At 65.9% G+C, this 19,039-nt stretch overlaps 1 protein-coding gene across 1 annotated transcript; it reads left to right on the top strand.

Moving 5' to 3' along the window:
* The first annotated feature begins 2,343 nt into the window (after window positions 1–2,343).
* FER1L5 (fer-1 like family member 5) lies at window positions 2,344–18,975 on the top strand. The gene is made up of 51 exons (XM_074852224.1): window positions 2,344–2,736; window positions 2,822–2,913; window positions 2,995–3,103; window positions 3,183–3,335; window positions 3,414–3,542; window positions 3,620–3,682; window positions 3,763–3,813; window positions 3,888–3,918; window positions 3,998–4,113; window positions 4,214–4,325; window positions 4,431–4,525; window positions 4,618–4,686; window positions 4,801–4,844; window positions 4,966–5,051; window positions 5,149–5,237; window positions 5,322–5,435; window positions 5,554–5,731; window positions 5,813–5,937; window positions 6,030–6,121; window positions 6,897–7,083; window positions 7,179–7,334; window positions 8,166–8,279; window positions 8,358–8,521; window positions 8,599–8,713; window positions 8,799–8,901; window positions 8,972–9,135; window positions 9,519–9,695; window positions 10,332–10,440; window positions 10,527–10,604; window positions 10,687–10,883; window positions 10,938–11,096; window positions 11,191–11,289; window positions 11,972–12,121; window positions 12,211–12,409; window positions 13,013–13,038; window positions 13,151–13,192; window positions 13,263–13,385; window positions 13,804–13,935; window positions 14,012–14,167; window positions 14,253–14,344; window positions 15,048–15,218; window positions 16,046–16,194; window positions 16,278–16,417; window positions 17,278–17,366; window positions 17,470–17,565; window positions 17,671–17,812; window positions 17,908–18,007; window positions 18,144–18,346; window positions 18,445–18,554; window positions 18,641–18,788; window positions 18,886–18,975. Exons 1-51 carry the CDS (start codon window positions 2,344–2,346, stop codon window positions 18,973–18,975), a joined length of 6,321 nt encoding a protein of 2,106 aa, XP_074708325.1.
* Window positions 18,976–19,039: the final 64 nt, after the last annotated feature.

Below are 19,039 nucleotides of genomic sequence, written 5' to 3'. Positions count from 1 at the left end.
TGCGCATGCGCCGGGGGCGTGGCCGGGGGCGTGGCCGGCGCATGCGCGGCGCGGCGCGGCGGAAACCGGATTTGGGAGGAGCGGAGCGGAGCGGAGCGGGGCCAAAGCGCGGAGAGCGGAGTCAGGAGCGGAGTGTGGGGGAGCGGGGACACGGTGCTAAAGGGACACATGGACATGGGGACACACGGATGTGGGGATGCAGTGACACAGGGATGCAGTGACACGGGGACATGGGGACACACAGATATGGGGATGCGGTGACGTGGGGACATGGGACACATGGACATGGGGACACACGGATATGGGGATGCAGTGACACAGGGATGCAGTGACACGGGGACATGGGGACACACGGATATGGGGATGTGGTGACACAGGGATGCAGTGACATGGGGACATGGGACACATGGACATGGGGACACACGGATATGGGGATGCAGTGATGTGGGGACATGGGTGCAGTGACATGGGGACATGGGACACATGGATATGGGGATGCAGTGACAGGGATGCAGTGACACGGGGACATGGGGACACACAGATATGGGGATGCAGTGACATGGGGACACATGGACATGGGGACACACGGATATGGGGATGCAGTGACACAGGGATGCAGTGACATGGGGACATGGGACACATGGACATGGGGACACACGGATGTGGGGATGCAGTGACGTGGGGACACAGGGATGCAGTGACATGGGGACACATGGACATGGGGACACGGGGACACACAGATATGGGGATGTGGTGACGTGGGGACATGGGTGCAGTGACATGGGGACATGGGACACATGGACATGGGGATGCAGTGACACAGGGATGCAGTGACACGGGGACATGGGGACACACAGATATGGGGATGCAGTGACACAGGGATGCAGTGACACGGGGACATGGGGACACACGGATATGGGGATGCGGTGACACAGGGATGCAGTGACATGGGGACACATGGACACAGGGACACACGGATATGGGGATGGGGTGATGTGGGGACATGGGTGCAGTGACATGGGGACATGGGACACATGGACATGGGGATGCAGTGACACAGGGTTGCAGTGACACGGGGACATGGGGACACACAGATATGGGGATGCAGTGGCACAGGGGCACAGGGATGCAGTGACGTGGGGACATACAGACATGGGGACACACGGATATGGGGATGCAGTGACACAGGGATGCAGTGACTTGGGGACATGGGGACACATGCATATGGGGATGCGGTGACACAGGGGCACAGGGATGCAGTGACACGGGGACATGGGGACATACAGACACGGGGCACACGGATAGGAGGATGCAGTGACACAGTGACATGGGGACACATGGACATGGGGACACACGGATATGGGGATGCAGTGACACAGGGATGCAGTGACATGGGGACATGGGGACACATGGACATGGGGATGCAGTGACACAGGGATGCAGTGACTTGGGGACATGGGGACACATGCATATGGGGATGCAGTGACACAGGGGCACAGGGATGCAGTGACACGGGGACATGGGGACACATGGATATGGGGATGCAGTGACATGAGGATGCAGTGACATGAGGACAAAGGAGTGCAGTGAATGGGGGGACATATGGACAATGGGACACATGGATGTGGGGATGCGGTGACGTGGGGACACAGGGATGCAGTGACATGGGGACATATGGACATAGGGACACACGAATATGGGGATGCGGAGATGTGGGGACATGGGGACTCATGGATGCAGGAACATGGGGACACACGGATATGGGGATGTAGTGACATGGGGACACAGGGATGCAGTGACATGGGGACATGGGGACACATGGACATGGGGACACATGGATACGGGGATGTAGTGACATGGGGACACAGGGATGCAGTGACACAGGGACATGGGGACACATGGATATGGGGATGTGATGACACAGGGACACAGGGATGCAGTGACACGGGGACATGGGGACACATGGACATGGGGACGCATGGATATGGGGATGTAGTGACATGGGGACACAGGGATGCAGTGACACAGGGACATGGGGACACATGGATATGGGGATGTGATGACACAGGGACACAGGGATGCAGTGACACAGGGACATGGGGACACATGGGCATGGGGACACAGGGACAGCGTGACCCAGGTGCTCACAGACATGGACACACAGTGACACAGGGACATGAGGTCATAGGTACCTGGGGACATGGTGACACCCACCGAGCAGAGCCAACAGCAGTGTCCCTGCCCCATTGCCCCAACGGTGCCATTCTGGAACGTGTCCCTGCGCCATGGTGACAGCACCTCGGTGACAGATCTCCGTGGCACAGTGGCCTTGCGGACACAGCCATGCTACGGGTGCTGGTGGCCAGCGCCCACATCCCCGGGGCCACCGGCTCCGGGCCCGGCGTGCACGTGTCTGCCCGCTTCAGAGGTACGGCTGGCTGCGGGGGGGGGGGACACCGCGGTGGGACGGGATGGCATCGGTCATCGCCGCGTGACGAGATGGCATCGCCCATCCTGGTGCGCCATGGTGGCATCCTCGTGGGACAGGATGGTGCTGGCCACCTGGGGATGGCATTGGCCATCCCCGCGCATGGGGACGGTGCCAGCCATCCCTTTGCACGCAGATGTCCCCACCCTGACGTGCCACCACCTTCTCCCCTGTCACCCACCCCCTTCTCAGGTGTCCCCAGGAGCACCCGCGTGGTGCCGGAGGAGCGCAGCCCCACTTGGAACGAGGTGAGGTGACCCCAGGGTGGCCCGCAGTGGCACAGGGACACTCGGGTCACCCCACTAACCCCTTGTCACCTCCCTTTTGCCCCAGACGCTGGCATGGCCACTGGGCACGTGTCCCCTGCACCCCACGGCCAGCCTGACCCTGCGACTCCGACACTGGGGCCAGCCAGCGCCCCAGGGGTGAGTAGCACCCATGGGTGGGCACCCTGGGGGGGCTACCCCTGGCACGGCCACCCTCACTGTGTCCCCTTGCCCCTGCAGGGACCTAGGTGCCACCACAGTGTCACTGGAATGGTTGGTGGCCAATCCCAGGCTGCCACTGGCCCTCAGCCAAGTCCCGCTGCTGGACCCTCAGGGACAGCCCACGGGGGTGAGCACCCACCTACACACCCAGCAGCACCCCAGGGTGCCACCAGGCACGGGCTGGGGTGCCACCCATCCTTTTCCAGTGCACTGTCACCCTCCGCTGCTCCTACATCCCCCGTGGCACGGCTGGGGACACCACAGTCCCCCTGCGAGGACGGGTGCCACCACCGGTGGTGTCACCGGGGTCACCCCACCACCCTGACAACCCCTCAGCAGGGAGGAAAGAGGATTTCCAGGTATGGCACCCATGCGTGCAGTGGCACCAGGGGGTGACGTCCCATCTGGCAGCCACCGTGTCACGTCCTGTCCCCTAGGTACGGGTGAGGGTCATCGAGGGCCACCAGCTCCAGGGCAACGACATCAAGCCGGTGGTGACAGTCCTCATCGGCCAACACCGCTTCAGGACCAGGATCCGGGTGGGGAACAACCCCTACTACAATGAGGTGACACCGGGGAGGGGACACGGGGACCTGTCGGTGTCCCCTCACCCCGCCCTCACCCTCTTTTGCCCATTTTCTAGGTGTTTTGCCAAAATTTCCACCTGACGCCCGCCCAGTTGGCTGCAGAGCCCATCCACATCCAGGTTGGGGGGCGGATCGGTGGCATTGGTGGGGACGAGGACAGCGGGGTGGCCGCTGATGCCGTGTCCCCATCCTGTCACAGGTGCTGGACTCACGGGCCACTCGCGCCAAAGCCACCATCGGCGTCTTCCAGGTGAGGGCGGTGGCTCGGGGACGCGGCGTCACGCTGCGATTCGGCCACTCTCACCCCCTTTGTCATCCCCACAGCTGGACGTCGGCACCGTCTGCCGTGCGCCGGGTAGGCCAGAGGGTTGGGGTGACACCGTGGTGACACTGGGGTGACATCGGGGTGACACCGGCGTCTCCCACCCTGCCAGGACGCAGCTTGAGCTGGAAGTGGCTGAGCCTGCAGCACCCCCGTGGCCCCGACGCCGGCTCCCGGGGGTACCTCCGCGTCAGCCTGGCTGTCCTCCGCGCCGGCGAGCCGGTGCAGGTGAGTCCCCCCTCATCCTCCCCAACACCCCCCCAAAAAAAAAAAAATCCCCTTGGAACGGGGGGGGGGGGTGTCCCCATTTTTTCACACCCCCCCAAAGGAGCGGGAGGAGCCGCCGGCAAACGAGGACGTGGAGGCCAACCTGCTGCAGCCGCCGCCGTGTGCCGCCACGCTCCAGCTCCGCGTCTACTGCGCCGAGGACCTGCCGCAGGGTGGGCAGCGGGGAGGGGTTTTGGGGGGGTTATGGGGTGTGAATTTGGGGGACACACACCCCCCCCCCCTCCCCATTTACCCACCTCTCCCTGTCCCCGGCGCAGCAGAGCCGGCTCGGCAATGCTTCCCCTCGGTGTTACCGGGTGGCAAGAGGGGCTTCGTGGCGGCGGCGGTGAGGGTCAGCTTTGCCGGCAGGACGGTGGGTGCTGGGGGGGGGGGGGGCGGGGGGAAGGTGTGGGGTGGGGGGGGCCCCGATCTTGGGTGGGGGGCTCACAGCTCTGCCCACTGCAGCTCTGCACCCGGGTGATGCCCCCCGACGCCAACCCGGCATGGAACGAGGTCTTCTTCTTCCCCCTGAGGGTGAGGTGCCCCCCCCTCCAGCCCCAGCACACCCCCCAAAGGAGGGGTACCCCCAAAAAGGGGGGGTACCCCCATTCCAACACCCCCCCCGCTCCGTTTTTTTTCTCTCCACAGCTGCCCCCCATCTGTGATGAGATCCAGCTGGCCATCCTCAGTGGGTAAGTGGGTGACATCCCCCAGGTTTTGGGGGCCTCCCCCGGTTTTGGGGGCCCCCCCGGGGTTTTGGGGACCCCCTATTTTGGGGGGACCCCCCCCATCCCTTTCACTGCCCACCCATAGGTCCCGCAGCAGCAAGGTCCTGGGCACGGCCACCCTCCACCTCTCCCAAATCTCCTCCGCCGGTGCTGAGCTTGAGGGTGAGTGGGGTCCACCCATGGGTGGGGGGTCTCCAGCACCCAGACCCCCCCCCTTCTCCCAGTGAGCCCCTCCGTTCCCCCACTGAACCCCCTCTTTTTCTCCCAGAGGGGACCCCCGGCTTCTTACCCTGCTTCGGACCCAGCTTCCTCCCCTTCTACAGTCCCCGGCCGTATCCTGCCAGGACACCCAGCACCGTGAGTGGTGGCAGGGTGGGGACAGCACCCAGTTTTGGGGGGGGGGGACACACAGCCAGCCACTCCCCCCACCTTATTTTACAGGACACTGGGGTGGCTTATCGGGGCCGGGTGCTGCTGGAGCTCAGCACCCACATGGGGACCCCGGATGGGCGCCAGCAAGACACCATCGCCCCCGAGGACGTCACCCGGGTGCAGGTGGGGGGACACAGGGAGATGGTGTGATGCCACCCCCTGGGGTCTTTTTTTGTTTGGTTTTTTTTAAGTGCCATTTTGGGGGTATTTTAGCCTTTTTTTTTTTTTTTTTTTGCCACAGTGCCACTTGCCCCGCCGCCGCTTCGGCCTGTGCGGGGTTTTTTATTCGGCCACCATGGTGCCAGCTGGCCCCGAGCTCCTGCGCTTCGAGCTCAGTGTCGGCAATTACGGGGACACAGGCGATGTCACCTGCAAACCAGCCGCCTCTGTCACCCCACACGGTTGTCCCCTCTTCGATGGTGAGCAGGATGCTGGGGAGGGGGGGGACACGCACAGAGAAAGGGGTGTCCCATGGGGTGCTGAGTGCCCTCCGGATCCAGGCAACCGCTATCACTACCTGCCGTGGTACGGTGACAAGCCGGTGGCCGCTGTCACCTCGTCCTGGGAGGACGCCAGTCACCGTTGGGACGCCCTAAACCTCCTGCGTGCCATGTGCCAGCGGTTGGTGAGCACCCATGGGTGACGGCGGGGTGGGGTGGGATGTGACACCCCCTTCTCTGGGTTGGGATGGTTTGGGGATGGGGGTTTTTTTTGCAGGAGAGGAACGTGGAGGAGCTGCGGGGCGCCCGTGGGGACACTGGAGGGGACATCGGCAGGAGGCTGCTGCGCCAGCTGGCACAGGACTGCAGGTGAGCGGGTGGTCCCCGGGGTGGGGGGGTCGTGGGTGTCGCAAAGCGGTGGGTGGTGGGATGCTGGGGGGCACCCCTGGGCCTGCCGAGTAGTGTTTGGGGGGGGGAATGGGGTATTTGGGGGGGAAATGGGGTATTTGGGGGGGAAATGGGGCATTTGGGGGGAAAAGGAGGAATTTTAGAGGCCAGTGGGATATTTGGGGTGAAAATGGGACAATTGAAGGGAAAATGGGGTATTTGGCACGGTGGAATGAGGCATCTGGGGGAAATGGGGGCAATGGGGGGGGAAACAGGGTAATTGGGGGGAAAATGGGGTTTTGGGGGGGAAATGGGGTATTTGGGGGGAAAGGGAGGAATTTTAGAGGCCAGTGGGATATTTGGGGTGAAAATGGGACAATTGAAGGGAACATGGGGTATTTGGTGCGGTGGAATGAGGCATCTGGGGGAAATGGGGGCAATGGGGGGGGAAACAGGGTAATTGGGGGGAAAATGGGGTTTTGGGGGGAAATGGGGTATTTGGGGGTGAAAATGGGAAAATTGGGGGGAAAAGAGGAATTTTAGAGGACATTGGGATATTTGGGGGGAAATGGGACAATTGGGGGCAAAATGGGGCATTTGTTGGGGCAACAGGACTTTGGGGGGGGAAATATTTTGTGGGGGAAAGTATTTTGGGGGGGAAATGGGGCATTTAGGGGGGAACAAAGCATTTTGGGAGGAAAAGAGGGCGACCTGGGGGGGGGGCGGAACTGGGGCATTTTGGGGGGGCTGTTTGCAGGCGGACGCTGCCGCAGCTGGAGGCGCAGCCCACCCCCACCCCGCTGGACGCCCACCTCCGGGCCGCCCGACTTCACCTCCTGCGGCGTGTGGCGGCGGCGGCGGCGACGCCACCGAAAGCCGGTTGGGACACGTTGCTGCCGGTGGCCGAGGGCTGGCTGGGACGTGTGGCCGCCCTGGCTGTCGAGGTGGGGGCCGGGGCTGGGAGGGGGGAGTGTGGGGGCATTGCTGTGATGAGTTGTGGCCGGTCTCAGCCCGCCGCTCTGGCTCTCTGTCCCCGCAGCCACAGGCCGGGGTCCCCGACGTGCTGCTGTGGCTGCTGCGGGGCGAGCGGCGGGTGGCCTGTGCCCGTGTCCCCGCGGCCGACATCATGTTCTCCCGGAGCGGCCCCGGCGCCTGCGGCAGGTTCTGCGGCCGGATCCAGACCCTCTTCCTGGTGGTAGGCACCCCGTGTCCCCTCCATGTCCCCTCAGTGTCCCCTCCACCTCCTCTGTGTCCCATCCATGAATCCTTCACATCCCCCCATGTCCCCTCCACATCCCCTGCGTCCCCTCCATGTCCCCTCAGCGTCCCAGCTGTAACTCCTCCATGTCCCCTTTGTGTCCCCTCCACATCCCCTCCATGTCCCCTCCCTGTCCCCTCCATGTTCCCCCATGTCCCCTCTATATCTCCTCCATGTCTGCTCTGTGTCCCCTCCACATCCCCTCCATGTCTCCTTTGTGTCCCCCATGTCCCCTCTCTGTCTCTTCCATGTCCCCTCTGTGTCCCCTCCATGTCTCCTCCATGTCCCCTCCTCGTCCCCTCCATGTCCCCTCCACATCCCCTCCATGTTCCCCCATGTCCCTTCTATATCCCCCCACATCCCCCCTATGTCCCCTTTGTATCCCCCCTGTCCCCTTCATGTCCCATGTCCCCTCCCTGTCCCCTTCCCATCCCCTCCATGTCCCCTCTGTGTCTCCTTTGTGTCCCCCATGTCCCCTCTATATCCCCCCACATCCCCCCTGTGTCCCCTTTGTGTCCCCCACGTCCCCTCCATATCCCGTGTCCCCTCCCTGTCCCCTCCCCATCCCCTCCTTGTCCCCTCTGTCCCCTCCATGTACCCCATGACCCCTCTATATCCCCCCCCATCTCCCCTATGTCCCCTTTGTGTCCCCCATGTCCCCTCTATATCCCCTGTGTCCCCTCTGTGTCCCCTCCATGACCCTCCTGGACCTTCTGCATGTCCGCCCCACGTCCCCCCCAATGTCCCCCGCCACTCTGCTGGGCGCAGGGCTCTGGGGACACCCGTGCCCAGCTGCGGCTCCGGCTGTGGCTGGGGCGCGTGACTGACAGCGGGGACCTGCCACGGCACCTCGAGGGCACCCTGCGCGTCTACGCCGAGATGGTGAGCCCTGGGGGCGAGGGGGGGGGCCACCCCAGGGTGCCCCCACAGCCCCCCTCAACATCTGTGTGTGTGTCCCAGTACGAAAACCAGACCAAGCTGTTGGGCAAGTGGGGTCCCCGGGGGCTCCTGGGGTGCCCCGGTTTCTCCGACAGCGCTGGCAAAGCGGGGCTCCCCCGCCACAGGATTCGGCCCCCCAAGGGCTGGCGCTGGGATGGACCCTGGACCGTGGAGCCCCAGCGGCGGTGAGGCCCGTGGGATGGGTGCTGACACCCTGGGGACCTCGGGGAGGGTGATGCCACCATGGTCCCTTTGTCCCCAGGCTGCTGCTGGACACGGAGACCAACATAGGCGAGGTGCTGGAGGACGTCTACGAGAACGAGAGCCGGCGGCTCAGCGGCGACTGGGGACCCGCCACCGTGGCCAGCACCGATGCTGTGAGCGTGGGGGGCACCGGGGGGGGGCGGGGGGTGTGTGTGTGACATGAGCGCGTCAGGGCTCAGCTCACGCCTGGTTTTGCAGAGCGGGGCAGCGGTGCCACCCAAGGAGGAGGTGGCGTGTCCCCAAGGGTGGCACGTCACCGACGGCTGGCGGGTGGATGTGACGGGGGCCGTGGATGAGGCTGGTGAGTGGGGGTCCCCACTGAGCACCCCCAGGTGGGTGCTGGCAGTGGTGAGGACACCTGGGTGCCGCAGGTTGGGAGTACGGGGTGAGCATGGCCCCCGGTAGCCCCCCGCCGGCGTGGCATGCCACCGAGAAGACATATCACACGCACCGGCGCCGGCGCTGGCTGCGCACCCGCCGCAGGGACCCTGGCGCCCAGGGACGGGAGCAGGATGTGGCCGCCTTCCTCCAGCTGGTCAGGGTGGTGGGGACGGGGATGGGGGGGCGGGGAGGGGGGTGGCAGGGTGGGGGTGGCGGGGTTTGGGGTGGCAGAATGGGGTGGCAGGGATGGGGTGACATGGGTGGGGTGGCAGGGTTGGGGTGGCAGGGTTGGGCTGGCAGGGATGGTGGCAGGGATGGGGTGACAAGATGAGGGTGACAAGATGGGGATGGCAGGGATGGGGTGGCAGGAGAGGGTGGCTGCGACAGCGGTGGCAGGGATGGGGGTGGCAGGAATGGGGGTGGCAGGGACAGGGGTGGCAGGGACAGGCCTCGGCCCACCAGTGCCCTGCTGTGAGCAGCCCTGTCCGTGCCCTTGTACCATGCCGCGCTGTCCCCTGTGTCCCCGTGTCCCCACAGCACAGCCCCGAGGCAGCGGCGGGGGCCGAGGCCTGGGAGTACGGGTCCCTCTGGGGGTCCCGCTTCCACCTCCAGCCCCGGACAGGTGACATGTGCCGGCGACGCTGCTGGCACCGGCGCATGGTGCCCACGCAGCCCCCACCCGTGGCACCCTTCTTCCTCCTGGAGGGCTCCGTGGTAGGAAAGGGGGGGCTGGGGGGGGCACGGGGGGGGGGGGTCCCGGGGTAAAGGGGGCTGGAGGGAGGGCTGGGGGGATGGAGCGCTGCTGGGGCAGTAGGACATGGGACAGCAGGACGCAGGGCTGGGGGACAGGGGGACAAAGGGAGCGAGGGCAGAGGAGGGCAACGAGGTGGGGAAGGGCCTGGAGAATAAATCCTGTGAGGAGCGACTGAAGGAGCTGGGGCTGTTCAGTGTGAGGAGGAGAAGGGGAGGGGAGACCTCATCACTCTCTGCAGCTCCCTGAAAGGACGTTGTGGAGAGGTTGGTGCTGGTCTCTGCTCCCAGGGAATTAGTGACAGAACGAGAGGGAACGGCTTTAAACTGCAACAGGGGAGGGTCAGACTGGACAGGAGGGAAAAATGTTTCCCCGACAGAGTGGTCAGAGAGTGGAATAGGCTGCCCAGGGAGGGGGTGGAGTCCCCACCCCTGGGGGTGTTTAAGGGCCGTTTGGATGAGCTGTGGGGGGATGTGGGGTAGGGGAGAACTTTGTAGAGTCGGGCTGAGGGTTGGACTCGATGATCCCGAGGGGCTTTTCCAACCTGAGTGATTCTGGGATTCTGTGACCCCCCCACCCCACGTCCCGTCCCGCCGCAGAGCACGGAGGACCCGGCCGAGAAGGACGAGGCGTCTGTGACAGAGCGGTGGGGCTCATCCCAGACCCCCCTCCAGCAGCCTGTGCCCCTCATCCTCTGCACCTTCCAACGTGAGCCCCGGGGGACACGGGGAGGGGGACCGGGACAGGTCGGGGCGTGGACCAGGCCCCCCCACCAGCCCCTGCCTCTCCTGCAGGACCCAACTTCTTCCAGCTCCGCTGTTACATCTTCCAGGCGCTGGAGCTGACACCCCGCAGCACCAAGGCCACTGCAGGTGGGACCCCCCCCGGCCCCCAGCACACCCCTCCCCACCCCGGTGGGCACCCCAGGGTGCTGAGGGTGTCACTGTCCCCCAGACCCCGTCGCCCACGTCTCCTTCGTGCACGTCAGCCAGAGCACCCGGGTGCTACCCGGCACCCTGGACCCTCTCTGGGACCAGACGTTGCTTTTTCACCGGGTGCTGCTGTACGGGGACCCCCGGGGTGTCCGGGATGAGCCCCCCGCCGTGGTGGTGGAGATCTTCGACCAGGATGGAGGGGTACGGCACCCATGGGTGAGGGGCACCCCTGGGTGGGGGGAGCACCCATGCCCAAGCGATGCCTTGCAGGGTGCTGGAGCTTTCCTGGGGAGGAGCGTGTGCACCCCAGATGTTTGGCTGGATGTGGGGCACCGGCAGCCCCCCCGGCTTCGGCGTTACCCGCTGGGGGGGCCAGGGGAGGCAGCTGGGGAGCTGCTGGCTGCCTTTGAGCTGCTGCACGATGCTGAGGTGAGGGGCTTGGGGGGGGGGGGGGGGGGAGTGTGGCATGGGGAGCACCCAGGTGATGGGGTCCCATCATCATTGTGTGTGTCCCCCCTGGCAGGATGGGTCCCTGGTGAAGGTCAGCACCCCGCCGTGGAGGCAGGGGGTCTTCAGTGTCCCCCTGGGAATCCGGCCACTCCTGCGGCTGGTGGCACTGGAGGTGACACCCGGGGGACCCTGGGTGGGGACAGGGGTGGGGAGAGGGAGGGGAACAGGCTGGGGACAGGGACAGGGATGAAGAAGGGAGTGGGATGGTGACAAGGACAGGAATGGGAACAGGGATGAAGACAGGAGGGACAAGGTCTGGGATGGGAACAGGCTGGGGACAGGGACAGGGATGGGATGGGGACAAAGATGGGGACAGGGATGAAGATGGGATGGGGACAGGGTTGGGGACAGAATGGGGACAGGGACAGTAATGGGATGGGGACAGGGATGAAGATGGGATGGGGACAGGGTTGGGGACAGGATGGGGACAGGGACAGTAATGGGATGGGGACAGGGATGAAGATGGGATGGGGACAGGATGGGGACAGGGATGGGGACAGGGATGAAGGTGGGATGGGGATGAGGTCCGAGATGGAGACTGGGAGGGGACCAGGCTGGGGACAGGGACAGGGATGAAGAAGGGGATGGAGACAGGACAGGGACAAGGACAGGGATGAAGACGAGGACAGGCCCAGAGGGACAAAGACAAGATGAGGACAGGGTGGGGATGGAGATGGGGACAGGGTCAAGGATGGGGACAGTCACCTTCAGCGTCCCACCAGGTGACTCGAGGTGACCCCTGGACACCCAGGGGACCCCAGGGGGGGTGACAGCTGCTGGGTGCCCCCCTCCAGGTGCTGGCGTGGGGGCTGCGGGGGCTGCGCGGCGGCGTGCGGGCGCCCAGGCTGGAGGTGCAGTGTGGGGGCCAGACCCTGCGGACCCCCACCATCCCCGACCTCGCCACCAACCCCAATTTCCCCATCAACGCCTTCCTGCTGCTGCTGGTGAGGATGGGGGGTGGTTGGGAGGGGGAGAACCCCACCCCTGGGTGCTGCTGCTGGCACCCCGGGGTGACGGCGTGGCTCGGCCCCAGCACTTGCCGGCGGAGGAGGAGTACATGCCCCCCATCCGGCTGCGGGTGCTGGACACGCGGGATTTCGGGTACCGGCCCGAGGTGGGGCAGGCCTGCGTGCGGGGGCTGGGGCAGTACTGCTGCCAGCCCCACGGCCAGGGGCAGCCCCATGGCCCCAGACCCCCCCTGCCTGGCTCCAGTACAGCCCCGGCCAGTCCAGGTACCCCCTGCCCCATCCCTGGGATCCCCTGCCCCATCCCTGCCTTCATCCCACCCCCATCCCTGGCACCCCCTGCCTGTCCCTTCCCATCCCTGCCTCATCCCTGGCACCCCCTGCCCCATCCCCGCCCATCCTTGGCACTCTCTGCCCCATCTCTGCCTGTCCCTTCGCATCCCTGCCCCATCCCTGGCACCCCCTGCCCCATCCCTGCCTGTCCATGCCCCATCCTTGCCCATCCCTGGCATACCCTGCCCCATCTCTGGCACCGCCTGCCCCATCCCTGCCCATCCCTGCCCATCCTTGGCACCCCCTGCCCCATCCCTGCCCAATCCTGCCCATCCCTGCCACCCCCTGCCCCATCCCTGCCTGTCCCTGCCCCATCCCTGGCACCCCCTGCCCATCCCTGCCCATCCTTGGCACACCCTGCCCCATCCCTACCTGTCACTGCCCCATCCCTGCCTCATCCCTGCCCCATCCCTGCCTGTCCCTGCCCATCCCTGCTGCATCCCTGGCACTCCCTGCCCCATCCCTACCCATCCCTGCCCATCCCTGCCCCACACTGCCCACCTCCGGGATGGTTTATTTGCCCCTCTCCCCCCGCAGCCACTCCCTGGGGCAGGATAGCTCAGGTGAGTCCCCCAGGCCCTCCGCTCCCGGCACCCTCGGCCCTGCCGGACACCGGGGTTCCCGGCCCCGTGCCTCCGTTTCCCCGAGTCACTACTCCCCTTTTTCTCCCTGCAGATACTGCCCAGGATCACCGTCGAGAAGGGGGCTACGGGCAAGGTAGGCACAGGAACGGGGCCACCGGGGCCACCTGTGCCACCCATCCCCACCTCACCCTGCTCACCACTAGGCTGCCGAGAAGGAGGAGGAGGAGGATGAAGATGAGGGTGACGATGACTGGTGGAGCAAATTCTACACGGCCATGGGGGACAAGGCCAAGAGCCGTCGGGGGACCAACAGGGACAGGCTGAAGGTGAGGAGAACCTGGGACCTGGAGCAGGGGACAGGGGACAAGGATGGGGATAGGGACAGGAACAGGGATGGAGATGGGATGGGGACAAGAATGAAGCAGGGGATTGGGACAGGGGTGGTTGGGGACAAGGATACAGATGGGGATAGGGTTGAGGTCAGGGATGGGGACAGGGACAGTGATGGAGTTGAGGTGGAGACTGGGACAGGACAGGGATGGAAGTGGGATGGGGACAAGGTCAGGGATGGAGATTGGGAGGGGAACAGGCTGGGGACAGGGACAGGGATGAAGAAGGGGATGGCATGGGGACAAGGATGAAGAAAGGGACAGGGATGGGATGGGGAGAAGGACCAAGATGGAGATGGGGACAGGAAGAGGGATGGGAATGGGGACAAGGGTGAAGACAGGAACCGCTCCCCAGATCTACAGCTGTGAGCTGGAGGCGGTGCCCGAGTTCGAGGGGCTGCAGGATTTCTGCCAGACCTTCCCTCTCTACCAGCCAGGGGGTCACCCCGCGGCAGGGGAGGACCCTGTGCCAGTGGGCGAGTTCAAGGTGGGTGAGAGCCCCCATGGGACCCCCGAGCTGGGGCAGAGGCACCTCGGGGTGCACGGCCGGGCGGCTCTCGCAGGGGCTTTTCTGTATCTACCCCCTGCCCGAGGACCCCCGGGTGCCCCCGCCACCGCGCCACTTCCAGGAGCTGCCCCCCAGCCAACCCCAAAAGTGCCTGGTGCGGGTTTACGTCGTCCGGGCCTTCGACCTGCCCCCCCGTGACAGGAACGGGCTGGTAAGGCCACCCATGGGTGCTGGGCAGGGCTCCCCTGTCCTCTCCCCACCCTGTGCCACCCTGACAGTCCCCTCCCCGCTGCCAGTGTGACCCCTACATCCGCGTCTCGCTGGGGACAAAGACGCTGGGCCAGCGGGACCAGTATGTGCCCAACACCCTGGAGCCTGTTTTTGGCAGGTATGGCCAGGGCAGGGGCCCTGGTGGCACTGTCACCCTTGGGTGGCACCAGGCTGGGGGGGCCTGGCACTGAGAGGAGGTGCCCAGGGGGGCTGGTGGGGCCCCATTCCCCATGTCAGCATGTCCCTGTGCCAACCTGTCCCTGTGCCACCAGGTCCCCACTGCACTGGGTCACCACACCACTGAATCCTCATGCCACCAGGTCCCCATTCCCCACGCTGGCAAGTCCCCGTGCCACCACATCCCCATGATTTCAGGTCCCAGTGCCCCACGCCAGAAGGTTCCTGAGCCTCCAGGTCCCCAATTCCTCTGCCAGCACGTCCCCATGCCAGCAGGTCCCCATTCCCTGTGCTGAGGGTCCCTACGCCACCCTTCCCCACAACAGCAGGTCCCTGTGCCACCAGATGCCCCATTCCCAACATCTGCAGGTCCCCATGCCACCAGGTCCCCATTCCCTGTGCCACCAGGTCCCCATGCTGGAGGGTCCCCGTGCCACCATGTCCCCATTCCCATGCTGGAGGGTCCCCATGCCACCAGATGCCCTGTTTCCCCATGCCAGTGGGTCCCCGTGCCACCAGGTCCTCGTGCCACCAAATCCCCACACCAACAGGTCCCCATGCCCATGGGTCCCCACTCCCCGTGCCAGCGGGTGCCAGCCCCCACGCCGGTGTGTCCCCGGGGCTGATGTCACCCCCGCTGTCAGGCTGTTCGAGATGACGGCCACCATCCCACTGGAGAAGGACCTGCAGGTCTCACTGCTGGACTACGACCTGCTGCCACCCGACCAGGACATCGGCACCACCACCATCGACCTGGAGAACCGCCTGCTCTCCCGCTTCCGCGCCCACTGCGGGCTGCCTGCCCTCTACCGCACGTGGGTGCCCCTGGGGGGGGTGCACCAGGGGGGTGGGGGCAGTGGGTGCACGGGCCTGAGGCCAGGAGTGGGCATGGGGATGGGCACAGGGGGATGGGGACAGGATGGGGACAGGAGTGGGCATGGGGATGGCCACAGCGGGGTGGAGACAAGGTGGTGGGGAGGGAGAGAGCACAGGGGTGGGCACAGGGGGGACGGGGACAGGGGGATGGGGAGGGAGAGGGCACAGGGGTGGGCACAGGGGGGACGGGGACAGGGGGATGGGGAGGGAGAGGGCACAGGGGTGGGCACAGGGGGACAGGGACAGGGGGATGGGGAGGGAGAGGGCACAGGGGTGGACATAGAGGGATGGGGCTAGGAGTGGGCACAAGCGGATGGGGATGGGCATAAGGGGATGGGGAGGGGGAGGGCACAGGGAGATGGGGATGGGGTGGGCACGAGGGCGGGCACAGGGTGATTGGGGTGAGGTGGGGACATGGGAGGGGCACAAGGAGATGGTGAGGGAGCGGCTGGGGACAGGGACGGGCACAGGGAGATGGGGTGGGCACAGAGATGGGGACAGGGTGGGCACGGGCAGATTAGGATGGGGTAGGCACAGAGGGACAGGTGGGGACATGGGGGTGGGGACAGCGACAAGGTGGGCACAGGATGGGGACAGGGTGGCACAGCGGGATGGAGACAGGGTGGGCACAAGAAGCCGAGGATGGGGTGGGCACAGCGAGGTGGCTACAGGTTGGGCACAGCAAAGGGCACAGGGAGATGGTGGCGATGGGGACACCCAGGAGGGGGGACGCCGCAGCCCCCCAGCCCACCCACCGGCCCCGCAGCACCGGCCCCGGGTGCTGGAGGGACCAGCTCTCCCCTAGCCGGGCCCTGGAGCACTTTGCCCACACGCGGGGGCTGCCAGCACCCGAGTTCAGCGCCGAGGACACCGCCGTCACCTTCGGGGACCAAGTCTTCTTCCTCAGCCACTTCGGTGGGTGGGGGTCTGGGTGGGGGCGCAGGGGTGGGGGGGGGTGTCAGATCCTGTCCCGCAGGTGTGACTGTTCGGCCTTGCAGAGCGCAGCCCCCCCACCCACCAGCACGCCGGGGCACCCCGCGAGCGCTTGGCCCTGCACGTGCTCCACGCCTGTCACCTCGTCCCCGAGCACCTCGAGACCCGCACCCTGTATAACAGCACCCAGCCTGGGCTGGAGCAGGTGGGGACGGGGCACCCTGGGGTGAGGGCGGGCGATGAGGACAGGGAGAGGGTGATGGAAACCCTGGGGTGACGGGGACATGGCCAGGGATGGACCCCAGGGTGCTGGGGACCCCAGGATATAGGGGATGCCAGGGGGATGTTGGGGACCTTAGGGTGACAGGGACCCCAGAAGTGGGTGATGGGGACCCCAGGGCAGGGAGGGATGCTGGGGGTGGGGGTGATGGAGACTCCACAGGGACCCTGGGGTGACGGGGACAGTGGGGTAACAGGGACATGGCCAGGGAGGGACCCTGAGGTGATGGGGACCGTGGAGCATGAAGGGGTGTTAGGGCTTGGGGACCCTGGGGTGACAGGGACATGGCCAGGGATGGACCCCAGGCTGATAGGGACCCCGGGATATAGGGGATGCCAGGGGGATGATGGGGACCTTGGGGTGACAGGGACTCCAGAGCAGGGGGGGATGCTGGGGGGGTGATGGGGTGGGGGGATGCCAAGGGGGCGATGGGGACCTCAGTGACGGGGACCCCAGGGCAAGAGAGGGATGCTGGGGTGACAAGGACAGATGCCGGGGGGGGGAGGGGGGGACACAGGGACCCCAGGGGTCTGATGGAGACTCAACAGGGACCCTGGGGTGATGGGGACAGCAGGGTGACGAGGTCACAGCCAGGGAGGGACCCTGGGGTGACGGGGACCGTGGGGCATGAAGGGATTCTAGGGCTTGGGGACCTCGCGGTAACAGGGACCCCAGGGCGAGGGGGGATGCTGGGGGCAGGGGGGCGTGATGGGGACACCCTGGGACAGGGGACAGCGGCGCGGGGACCGAGGGGTGCCGGTTCCAGCTCCCCCCTCCCCGCGCAGGGCAAGGTGCAGATGTGGGTGGACATTTTCCCCGCCAGCCTCGGGCCCCCCGGGCCCCCCGTCGACATCAGCCCCCGCAAGCCCCAGAGGTGAGCACCCAGCCAGGCCCCTGGGGGGTGGTGGGTCGGACGGGGACATCCCTGAGGGGAGAAGGTGACACATCCTTGTCCCCGTGTCCCCCCTGTCCTTGAGGTACGAGCTGCGCTGCGTGGTCTGGAACACGCAGGACGTGGACCTGGGGGACACCAACATGCTGGGGCAGCAGATGAGTGACATCTATGTCACCGGGTGAGCCAAAGCCACCCCTGTGTGTCCCCCCCCACCTCCCCAGGAGGTGACAGCGGGGCTGGGGACCAGGGTGACAGTGTCCCCTCCCCGCGGGTGGCACGGCAGGTGGCTGGACGGGCTGGAGGAGCAGAAGCAGAGGACGGACGTGCATTACCGCTCGCTGCAGGGGGACGGGGCCTTCAACTGGCGTTTCGTCTTCTCCTTCGAGTACCTGGCGGCCGAGCAGCTCTGCGTCCTGCCCCGGAAGGTGAGGGGGGACCCCGGGGCGGGGGGGGGGTGCTGGGGGGGACACACCCAGGGGATGAGCGTGACACCCCCCTTTCCCCCTCCCTGCCCTGGCAGGAGCATTTCTGGAGCCTGGATGAGACGGTGCTGAAGGTGCCCCCCAAGCTCATCCTCCAAGTGTGGGACAACGACAAGTTTTCGGCTGATGATTTTTTGGGTGAGACCCCCCTTTCTCTGCCCCACGTCCCCCAGGACGGTGGGGGACACTCACAGGTGACAGGGAGCACCTAACCATGATGGGGAGCACCCCCAGGTGATGGGGAGCTCCTCCCCACTTCGGCTTTTCCCCGCAGGTGTCCTGGAGCTGGAGCTCACCAAGCTGCCACAGCCAGCCCAGCAGCCCCAGGCCTGCACCCCAACGCCACAGCGGCCCCCCCAAAGCCCCTGGCCCTGGCGGGGGACGCGGGTCCCCTCCCGGTTCTCCCTTTTCCGGCAGAGACGGGCGAGGGGGTGGTGGCCCTGCACGGTGCAGGAGGGCGGCAAGCGGTGCCTCTCGGTAGGTCAGGGACACACACACACACCCCCACCAGGATAGTGGGGGGCAGCGATGATGGGAGGGGGTACACAGATTATGGACACCCCCGCCCACTCCAGGGCAAGCTGGAGCTGAGCCTGGAGGTGCTGACGGCGAAGGAGGCAGAAGAGCGGCCGGTGGGGAAAGGCCGGGAGGATCCCAACATGTACCCGACGCTCCCAGCACCCGTGTGAGTCCCCAGGAGAGAGCAGGGGATGGGAATGGGGTGCGGGGGACACACAGGGGTGTCTCTGAGCTGGGTGTCACCCCCCCCAGGCGCCCGGAGTGGTCGTTCCTGTGGGTGCAGGCGCCGCTGCGCAGCCTGCGCTACAGCCTCTGCCACCAACACCGCGGGCGGCTCAGCCTGGCGCTGGCGCTGCTGCTGCTCCTCGGCCTCCTCCTCACCTTCATCTACGCCACCCCGGTGAGCACGGGGGGGCACGGCTGCCCCCCAACTGCCCCCCTCCCTGCCTGACAAGCCCCCCGTCACTCCCCAAGCTCCCCTTGCTCCCTCCTTGCAGGGTTATTTGGCCATGAAGATGGTTAACCCCCTCCCGACCTTCCACCTCAGCGGTGCGGAGCAGCCCAAAGCCAGCGCGAGCAAGCCCTGAGGGTGTCACCCCTGGGGATGTCACCCATCTGCGTCACCTCTAATAAAGTCACATCCAGGAACAG

This window comes from Strix uralensis, chromosome 28, assembly GCF_047716275.1.
Source record: "Strix uralensis isolate ZFMK-TIS-50842 chromosome 28, bStrUra1, whole genome shotgun sequence".
NCBI lineage: Eukaryota > Metazoa > Chordata > Aves > Strigiformes > Strigidae > Strix > Strix uralensis.
This window is presented reverse-complemented; position numbering and strand designations above follow the sequence as displayed.

Excerpts from the sequence above, each read along its gene's own strand:
- FER1L5 (XM_074852224.1), top strand. The coding sequence starts at position 2,344 with ATGCTACGGGTGCTGGTGGCCAGCGCCCACATCCCCGGGGCCACCGGC. Across the intron at positions 3,336-3,413 it reads GGAGGAAAGAGGATTTCCAG|GTACGGGTGAGGGTCATCGA; the intron begins GTATGGCACCCA and ends CCTGTCCCCTAG. Across the intron at positions 12,122-12,210 it reads ACGCCTTCCTGCTGCTGCTG|CACTTGCCGGCGGAGGAGGA; the intron begins GTGAGGATGGGG and ends GCTCGGCCCCAG.